At 45.5% G+C, this 10,266-nt stretch overlaps 1 protein-coding gene across 2 annotated transcripts; it reads right to left on the reverse strand.

Annotated features, from left to right (window-relative positions):
- On the reverse strand, nt 1-9,277 carry RBM15 (RNA binding motif protein 15). 2 transcript variants are annotated; one of them, XM_045816584.1, is made up of 2 exons: nt 4,397-9,277; nt 1-369 (listed from the first exon to the last, which is right to left on the reverse strand). In XM_045816584.1, the coding sequence occupies exons 1-2, from the start codon at nt 7,242-7,244 to the stop codon at nt 347-349; spliced, it is 2,871 nt and encodes a 956-aa protein (XP_045672540.1). In that variant the 5' UTR covers nt 7,245-9,277; the 3' UTR covers nt 1-346. The 2 variants fall into 2 exon arrangements, with proteins under 2 accessions (XP_045672540.1, XP_045672539.1); XM_045816583.1 differs by having other exon boundaries at nt 1-364; nt 4,397-9,276.
- Between the last annotated feature and the right edge of the window lie 989 nt (nt 9,278-10,266).

A 10,266-nucleotide genomic window follows, 5' to 3' on the forward strand; every position in this document is an offset into this window, starting at 1 on the left:
TTTTCCTCAAAAGAAACAATTTATTTAGAATAAAACAAAAGCAGCTCAACTGTGAGCGCACGTTTGAGTGACAGCTACTCTTAAGCTGTGTGAGCCATAAAAAGGGTTTTTCTTTACTTTTCCAGAAATCTTGTGTACACAGCACAAAGCAAGAGGTCATTTTTTTTCCACTTAAAACACCGGCATTGGCATCACAATAGCAGATACACAACTTTAAGCTGCCATTTTAGTAAAATGCACAAAATACTAAACAGATTAGCTTTCTTCCATCAAGAGGCCCATGTAAACTCCACATAAGCCACAACTCCTCTTCGAAAGGTCCATTAGAGCTTTGATTTCCGTATCTTCATCCACTGTTCACCAGCTTTGCTTGCAGGAGGGAAAAAAAGGTTATTCAGTAAAAATGTTTACAATATTAAAAATATATATATATATATATTTCCCCTATGCCATCATAGATGAACATAATGTTAACAAGACCTTCCTAGATAGTCCACCTTGACCTCAAAAAGCACCAATAATACCCACTGGCACAAACCTTGAAATGAATTTCCTGTATGAGCAGACAAATAACAAATAGAACAGGGTGGATTTTTTTTTTTAAAGACTGCAATTAAGTGAGCATTACAGGACTGAAAATATCCTTTATACTCATGTAACTGAGTAAAACATATTGGAAGAATTTAGAAGAAAGTAAGTTTATAATCAACCTATAATCAATATATTCTACATATAACTTTAAAAAAATGAAACTGGAAAAAGGTGGAGTTTAGTCAAACTTTTACCCCCCTCTATTTTCATTCTGTAATTTATGAATGGAGCAATAATAAACTGCTCCATTATTATAGAAAGGATTCCAGGTACAAAGCCATTTAAAAATCCACCTTCATCTGTGTTACCAAAGACAACAACTCTTACTTAAAAAACAAAAATAAAAATACACTCCTACAAACCATTGCTAAACAGCCAAAGAACACTTTAGGACTTTGACTTTTCAGTGCTGTTTAAATCACACTCATAAAAGTCTTCATTAAGGTGGACGGTTCACTGTGGTTGCCTGAATCACCTTCTCCCCTTAGGGACATCACTCTCACCAGAATGCTGACAGGGTCACATCCACTTCTCCTCTGCTTGCTGTACTACCTGACTCCCATGCATCTCAAAACCACGCACTGTGGCAGAGACAGAAAAAAAAGGTCCAGAAATTCTCCCCCGAATTTTTTTCACATGAAAAGTCATTAAGGCCCTCTTCTCAAGAGGATTTCCTAATTCTGTTACCACAGAGTTTGTTGTGAATGGTTCCTACACGAACCCCAACTGCAGTTCAAGCTATACCTGCATAATGAGCAATTTCACTGCCTAAAGAAAGTGGATTTAAAATTAATTAAAAAAAAAAAAAAAACAGCTGTCAGTGAAAACCTGCTCTTAAGTTTAAAAATAAACCTAAACAGTGTTTGACTATGAAAGCAACAGACACACAACTTACTTTCACTGCTGCTGACCTCAAATGATCTGAGTTAAGAAGGGCCAGAATATATTACCTTCAAAATGTGACAAAAGATTATACCAGCCAGAGAATGGACATTTTAAGGTCTAATCCTTAAAAGGAAGTATATCTATGCTCAATTCTGAGTCAAAGTATACATCTTAAACCGGGAATTTAAATTTTGGGGTGGAAAACTCCAAGGGTCCCAGTTATAGACAACAAAATAATTAAAAATTGGCTAGGAGATGAAGGCTTAATTTTCCATAAGTTCTGAAGCAGTGATCCAAAAGTCTTAATTAGCTTGATGTGTTTCACCAGTAATACTTAATAAGTCATTAAATGATATACTGAAGATATTTTCTCTCCATTCATTCAGACCAAGTTTCAGAAACATCAACTAAACAAGTATTTTCTTAAAGTATAAGAAAAAGAAAAAAATTGGTTGTTACAAAGAACACCCAATGCTGAGATTATGAAATTCTGACTAATGAGCATCAGAACCAGTTTTAGACTTTTGCTTTCATTCCGTTCTGAAGGTTTAAGTCAGTAATTTACCAATGTTATAAACCTGCATAAACAGAATGCACATCACAAAGAAGATTCATCTGAATGATGGCACTCTTGCTGGTAAGCACCAAACTAAACATAATTAGTTATTTATAATACATACATTTAGAAATGGTATCAAGCCATTGTTTCAAAGACACTGAAGCACAAATTTCCCAGATCTAACAAAAGCTGCAATATCAAAGAACGATTCAAACAAATATGGAGCATGAACCACTAAAAAAAGAGGTGGGGAGGAGCTGCACACACTTTGGATTATCATAAAATTAGATGTCATGGACTTCACTCTCCAAAAGAGCAAAATTATTTGTCCAACCATCTTATGAAAAGATATTCAAAAGTTAATGGTTAGTCAGAGTTAAACTGGAAAAATGTATCTAGTTAAACTGTACTTTGACCTCATGTATGCAGGCTGCATACTGCATTGGTTTCTGACCAGGTGTCTACGCCGTATTACCATGCCAAGCTCGGCCTTTTAAAAGCAAAAAGCACCCAAAGCCTTAACCGTAGCACATTAGGTATTTTCCCTACAAGCTAACCAAGGGTGTTTGTGTTCATAGCCTAGTACTTTCCTTCTCTCAAAAATGGCTAGTTTTTCCAGTTTAAAAACAAAACAAAAAACCCACAAAACCCTCCAAACCTAAAAAGAAAATTTATGAATGCATAATGAAGACCAAAAAGAAAAACACAAAACAAAACACAGCAGTGATGAGGCTTTCAGGCTGACATGCATTACACACCTGTCATAATGGAAAATTTAAAAATTGCATGACGTTTCCCTGGGTTATTATTGGTGCTATTTTAAACCACCAGCTTTGATTAACAGAAAGAAAACAGTTGGGTCCTGCCAGGCTTTCAATAAGTCACTTTCACAGAATAGAAACACGACCATGATCCAAATGGTCCTAAAGTTTCTAATCATAACTAAATTCAGGGCCTTAGCTAAAGTCCTCAGCATTTAAATCAAGAGGGGAAAATATACTAACCAGCTGAGAAACTAAAGTGGCAGCTATGGATAGATGAAAAAACAAAAACACCAAAATCATTATTTTTAAGCCAAAAAAGCCCTTGTTAAGAACCAAAAGTTGTTATAATCTTCAGCTTTGAAAAAACTGTAAGGGTGGGTTAAATTATTTTGAATTAATTCCGGATGTTTGGGAAAGTAAAACAATTAAAAAACGGTTTTCCTACACTGACATTTCAACTCTCTGTGGTTGGACACCAGTAGAAATATTAAACACACTATTTCAAAAGTATCCAAAATATTTTCAGTGACGTAATATCATTGCTGCTGTTTAAATATGAAGATAAAAAATACAAGCAAAATTTTAAAAGAGCACGTCAAAAGCACTTCACAATGACTTTAAAAAATTCTGCAATCTAGATATGGCTAATTAATGCCCACTGAAACAAAAGATGAATCATGAGCCTGCAGACAACTCTTCTTTCTATTATTGAAATCAAGAATTTGAATGGGTACAAAACCAAAAACTCATCTTTAATGAAAAACACTGAAGTTCTGAAATATGCACAACTAGAACTGTACCTACTACAACTCCCTGAAAAAGTAAAAACGCCACCACATACCGATAACTGACCAAAGAATTCTGATTTTAAAAGCACCTACTCACATCTTGCACACTAGTGTAAGCATAAGACATATGGTCTGTAACATATTCCTCAATTTTTACTGAACAGTTACAGCTACAAACCAAAAGTGCATATAAAGGATACAGAACTCAAGAACTAATGATAAAAATGCGTATGTTAAAGCAAACTCTGGGAATAAACCGTGTATTTTAAGAGAAATACTCAAATACCTGATTAAAATAATTACACTGCTATACAATTTACCAGCTTATACTTTTGAGGGACCTAATCCGATTTTTTCATACACGTTAAAACTTCTGGTACAGGAATTTTACCTACATACCAATCAAGCCATTTTTAGGTGTGTATTACCACCTTTATATAGTGAATGCGCTCTTTTCTCCGAATTTTGACTTTTCAATTTTTTGGTTTTGTAACTTTGAGGATTTTTTTTATGCTCGAGATTAAAAAAGAAAAAAAGCAAAGAAGAGGAAAAAAGTCACTCAAGAGTAGGAACTCCTAATTAAAGTAAATCTATCTGCCTGCTACCTCCTGGGCATCCCTTTCACTTAATAGCTAGACTGTCCTGATGTCTATTTTTAAGAGGTTTATAAAAATATAAAAAAGAAAAAGCTATTAACTAAACAACTAATTAAAAAGAAAATGTCATCTGATGCTGTACCCCATCATACATCACAAAACAAGAACCATGTCAAAGCAGTAAATACAGGTACACATGACTTTAGGACGCACCACGGACAATGATCATGACCAGGTAATCTTCTTCAGATTTGGCCAGTGCCTTGGCAGGAGAATCCAGGAACTGCTGGGAGAACTCACAGGGTGGGAAGGCGTGAAGGACTCCGGTGTTTTCCTTGTCTTTGTTGCCCCCCACAGGAAGGCTGATCACCCCAGCGGCCTGCTTTTGCTTTAAATAGGACACCAGGTTCCTAAGCGGCCTCTGAGTAGAGGTGGCAGTGTCTGACGTGGCCGAAGAGGAGGACCTGCTGTCAGAACTTCCAGGCACAGCCAGAAGAATGGCATAACCATTGGGGCCTGCCACTTTGATGCGTCGAGTTACTTCATCCAACTTGGGCTGGTCCAAACGAAGACGCTGAGTGATCTTGAGCTGGGCCACTTTGCCTCCGCTGGAGCCCTCCACAAGAAGACTACTGGCGACTTGGAGGTCACCCTGCAACAGATGCATGTTGGAAGGAAAGTTGCTGTTCTTCAAGAGAAGCATGCCCTGCCAGGCCAAACAGAGCTTGGGAGAGGCTGCTGCTGCAGGGGCTGTCCCACCATCCTGTTTCTGGGAAGGGGACTTGAGCTTTGAAGAAGCAGTGCTGGTGCTGGCTGCACTCCCATCAGACCGGTCTTCTTTTTTCAGAGGGCTTTTTCCCTCAGTGGGAGCAGCTGTCCGATGCTTCCTATCACGTTCAGCTGATGCAGAGTTTTTGCGGTCTCGCTTGTCACCCTGGCTTTTCTCCAAACTACCTCGTCTGTCTCTGATGGGAGAGGGCTTTTCCAAGAGAAGAAGGCGAGAAGATCGATCATTGTCACTGTTGTAGCGATCCCGGCTGCTGCTCAAGTCTGGACTGCGGTCAGGAGAAGGAGCGCAGTGACGTTTTCTTGGACGGTCACTCTCCGGGGACCTATCCAGATGCCGCCCCCCACTGTCCTCAGGCAATCTTCGCTTCCTAGGCTGGTCTCTGCTGCTGGGCAGATCCCGATCACCTCTGTCCCGGTCCAAGGACCAACCATCCCGCCTGCGATCCAGGCTATCCAGTGGCTCATAAGCAGGCACAGCAGCAGCTGCAGTCCGAGTGCTGCGTTCCCGGACTGGAGGGGGTGGCGCCCAATCAGAGTCACCATAAAGGTCCCTATCACAATCTCTGTATAGCAAAGGTGGTGTCCTATCTCGTGCACCCCTCAAAGGATCAGGTGCTCGGTGTGCAAAAGTATCTGTCATCAGCTCGTAATGAGTTAAGGGCAGAGGCTGCAGATACTGCTGCTGGTACCGATGTTCTGTGTCTGCAAAGTCTACTCTAAGGCGACGATCTGGGCCACCAAGTGGAAAGCCCCGCATATGGGTCCAGGCAGCATGAGCTGCATCCAGGCTTTCATACTGGATATATGCCCAACTGTCACCTTTGCGGTAGTCTATGGTGCGTATGGTGCCAAATCGGTCAAATTCTCTTGCCAGAGCAGCCAGAGGCACCCAAGATCCCAGGCCACCTACCCAGAGGCGAGTGGTGGGGGTAGCTTTCCCATAACCAATCTTGATAGGATTCCGAATGATAATTTTGCCAGACATTGCTAGTTTGGCCCGGTGAGACATGTCTAGGTTCTCAAATTTGAGAAAGCCATAGGTACTGGTCTGGCCCCTGGAAGGCCTCTTAATGTCTACTTCTGTAATGACTCCAAAGCGATCAAAAGCCCTCCTTAGATCACTCTCTGTCACAGTGATGTCCAGGTTGCCCAAGAAAAGCGTCCTGTTAGCTCGCTGATCATCCTCCGGTGAGATCTCATCCACTTCTCTGAAAGCTGCAGCACCTGCTCCAGGAACCCTCGGCTCAAGATTGTAGGCTGGGCGCACTCTCTCATAAAATGGGTAGTCTCGCTCTCTCTCCAGGTCTCGGGGCAATGGTGGGGGAGGTGGAGGGGGCAGGCGGCCAAGAGCCAACTGCTGCAACCGGTAGTCTCTGTACCCCAACGCGGCCCCACCGGGGGAAAGCGATCTCTGGCCACCACCTCCTCCAGGCGGGTGCCGGTGACTGCCTACAGAAGCCCCGACCACGCTGGATGACGTGGGATAAGTATCTTTGTCTAAAGGCGAGCGGCTGCGGCGCCGGCTCACATACACAGCTTCTATCTTCAGGGGCCGGTCATAGAGCACAAGGCGGCCTCTGGCATGCTTGGCTGCCCGCGCGTCCTCTGGCCGCCGGAAGTTCACAAAGGCTACGCGCTCATCCCCGCCGCCAGAACCCGAGAGATGGCTGATTTTGACACTTACATCACCGAAGCGTTTGAACTCGTGAAACAGTCCGTCCTCCACCGCCTCGTCGCTCAGCTGGGACCCCAACTCGCTTATCTTCAGCGTCTTGTACTCCGCGCCGTCAGAAGCGGAGGAGGCGGCCCCAGAGGAACGTGACTCCCCGCCTCCACCTCGGGAGCTGCTGCGCGACTCGCCCCCGCCCGAGGAATTTTTAGTGCTCGGGGAACTGTAACTATGCAAGCGGCTACTGGAGCTGCCGCCACCAGTGTCATACTCGCGGCTCCCACCTCGGCTGCTGGACTTGTCGAGATGAAGGCTGCGCCGCGACCCGCCACCGCTGTCGGTCTTTCCGCTGCTGCTCCCATTGCTGCCGCCAGAGCCCCCTAACTTCTTGCTCCGCTCCCCGCGAGAAGTCGAATCCTCACCGCCGCGGGAGCGCTTGGGTTTGACTGGAGAGCGCTCTTTTCCCTTCATTGTTGCGGGTCGCCGGACGTGGTCTCCGCGGAGCTGAGTAACCCGCCGCCCCGCGCTGGTTTCACACAGCGGAACCGCATGCCGCCATCTTGGACTCCGCCGCTGCAAAGGATCCCGCCCCGCAGTCTCCATTGGTCAAGTAGCTCCTCTCTTCTACAGTCTCATTGGGAAAACTACTTGCCCGTCTTTACATCTCCCCGCGCTCGGAGAAGGCGCCCGCCCAACCACTGTTATTGGGTTCCCAACGCCTCAGTGGGAGTACCTCATTGGTTACGTTCGTTGTCCATCTTAACGGTTCCTCGCGCCAGGCTGTAGCCCTGCCCCTCGCACTCTATGGTCACCTGACCCAAAGTCTGCGGGCGTTGATTGGACGAAAAGTGTGCCCTGTAACGGTACCTCTTGCTCTCTGAAAGCAACGATCCCACCTCCTCATCCCTTTCATTGGTTTTCGAGCCCGTCCTTTAACCCACTACTTGAGAAGTCGGGCCATCTTTTCTGGCGTTTTTTTTTTTTCCTGAGAGGCCGCCTCACAGCCGTCTCGCGCGAGAGAGCGCTCCCTCTTTCGTCCCCCTTCTTCCAACTCCTCCGGCCGCAGAGAGAAGTTTAAATCTGATTGGATGGTGATGGGGAAATTGATAGGCTGAAATAACTGTCCATCACTCGCTTAAAGGGGTAGGCCCGCGTACTGAGGGAGTGGACTGAAGGTGAACCAGTGGAGTACGCGATTGCTGTGCGACGTCACTTAGACGTCGCGAGAAGGTGACCCGAAACCCCCCTTAGCATTTTCGCGCTTTCGGCGTTCTGCAGGCAAACAGTAGTTCGGTGCTGACGCGTACTCTGGTGTGCTCGGGAGCTCGAAACTTCTGAGCCCTCCACTTCCTACCTCCAGCTGTCGGGATCCCAGAATCCTGGAGGCTGTTCCGGGTGCGCCCAGCGTGCACCATCTTAGTCCCTTTGGCTCCTTCATGCACGGCCAGAGCGCTGCCCGCGGCCCCTGGAGCCCGCGGGGCCAGCCGGGCCGGCAGTTCCCAGTTCACACATCCCGAATCACACTGATGCCCCGGGGCGGTGCAGAGGACGGACAGGCGCGGCTCTCCCGCAGAGGCTCCCGCAGCCGGGACGCTGCGCAGCTGGGACGCGTGCTCGCTGGCTCGGGGAGTCCGCCTCGCCGCGGCGCTCCCAGGCCCGGCCCGAGCGCCCCTGGTAACCGAGGGGAGTGGCCGACGCTCTCAGCCTCGCGGTCTGCGGGCGTGTCTGTGGGCTTCCTGTTTTGTGTTAGGCATTCACGTGGCTGTGGGATTTTGTAGTCCCGTAATAGAGCATGTTTTTTTTTTCTTTAATGCTCCTCCCCGCTAAATAATAGAGTGAAATTTACCCCCCACGTGGAAGTGTCGCATATTTTTTCTGTGGCCTCCTAGACCTAGCGACCCCCCTCCCCCGCCGTCCCCGGTATTATAACCCACTGGCAAACCCCCTTGTGTCTCTAAATCCACCTCTTTGGGCTCCCTCGATCATTATCCGCTTCAAACCCCAACTTCCCTTCTTTGCAGAGACCTTGACTGTGTTAGACAGTTGAGCCCCTGGGCCAAGTGCTGGCGAGAGGGAGATCAGTACAGGTACAGCCCCCGTCCTGAGGCTCGCCGTCAGGCGCGGGGGTGGGGTGGAGGTAGAGTTCAGTTCATCGCAGCCCTTGGGCGTTGTGCCGTCCGACCAGGTATGCGGAGAGCAGAGGTTATGAGGGTTGTCGTATTGATCCTGCCTTCAGCCACATCTCTCGAGGTCCTCTATGGAGGAGGGAATGAGTGTTTCTCAACATGACCTTTTTCAAGGCAGCACTGATGTCTCCCAAACCGAAACCTCAACTTCAGAACCGGTTTAACCCTCCTTAGCCCTGCTTCTCTTCCTAAATAATCGTGAGGAGGGTGAAGATGTAGGCCTTTGGTCTCGATTACATCCAAGAAGCTTGAAAGAAGCCCAATATGTAAAAGCCTCCAAATTCACGATATTGTGGTTCATAGACATACTCACTGGATTAAAACGAGCTGTTCAAACTTTCTAAGGCATAGAACAATGTGTAGTATGCTGCCGTTTGTGGTTTTAAAAATGATATATGTATGCATATGTTTTCATAGAAACTTCACTGAGAATCGTGGAAAATTGTTACTAGGAACATGCCGAAGAGGCTGCGTCTTGGGTCTGGGTGGGAGAGAGACTCGGCTTTTCATTGTATACCTTTGTGCGTTATTAAAAGAAAACTTGTGTTTACCATGTGTGTGCTGTTACCGTTTTACTTTTTAACAGAAATTCGTTTTAGCTTTCCTTAATAAGTTTTTATGGAGAAAGTAAAAAATTACAAAAGTAGAAAGAACACCTATGCACCCACCACCCAATTTCAACATTAACTTGTCAATCTCGTTTAACCCATACTCTCTGCCCGATCTTGCCCCTCTTGATTATTTTGTTCCAGATTTTATCAGCTACATTTTCTGCCCTAGACAGGGAATCAGTCATTTCTTGAAAGAGTTCTGGTTCCTTTTAGTGGGGAATGATATGTACAGATAAAAATTTGGATGTTAGGGGATTAAAAACAACAACAATGACCAACACATTTCTAAAAACACTCAAAGAAAAACTTTATAGAGGGGATTTTAATCTATTTTAAGGACATATTTTTTTTTAAAGGAGTTTATTTCTTTCGAGAGAGGGGAAGGAGAGGGAAGCAGAGAAACATCAATGTGTGGTTGCCTCTCAGGTGTCCCCTGCTGGGGACCTGGCCTGCATGTGCCCTGACTGGGAATTGAATGGGCGACCCTTGGGTTTGCAGTCCCCCGCTCAATCTACTGAGCTACACCAGCTACGGCTCAAGGACATACTAATAGAACACACAAAATCGAACTTAAGTTATTACCTGATACTTAAGGTAAATAGGTAGTGCAAGTAAATCAGACTCCAAAATAACTATTTTTGTCTTAAATGACCTGTGTAGGTGACTCATTGATCAAGGGAAAAAAGATAATGACCAGATCAGTATAGTTTCCCAAATCTCATGATAGGAAGTGAGGGAGCACTGGAAGGAATTGAGGGAGCTCCTGCCCCTATGAGCGGCAGTGCTGGAATCTCAGCTGGGCTTAGTGGCTTGCAAGTTGAAATACCA

The sequence above is a fragment of the Phyllostomus hastatus genome, unplaced genomic scaffold (genome assembly GCF_019186645.2).
Source record: "Phyllostomus hastatus isolate PE091 unplaced genomic scaffold, TTU_PhHast_1.1 phas_scaffold_216, whole genome shotgun sequence".
NCBI classification, from domain to species: domain Eukaryota; kingdom Metazoa; phylum Chordata; class Mammalia; order Chiroptera; family Phyllostomidae; genus Phyllostomus; species Phyllostomus hastatus.

What these genes read in the sequence shown, in the direction of transcription:
- RBM15 (XM_045816583.1), bottom strand. Translation starts at nt 7,244, where the DNA reads ATGGAGACTGCGGGGCGGGATCCTTTGCAGCGGCGGAGTCCAAGATGG. An exon ending in GGTCATGATCATTGTCCGTG is followed by an intron (nt 365 to 4,396) that starts GTGCGTCCTAAA and finishes CTGCAAGCAAAG; the next exon opens with CTGGTGAACAGTGGATGAAG.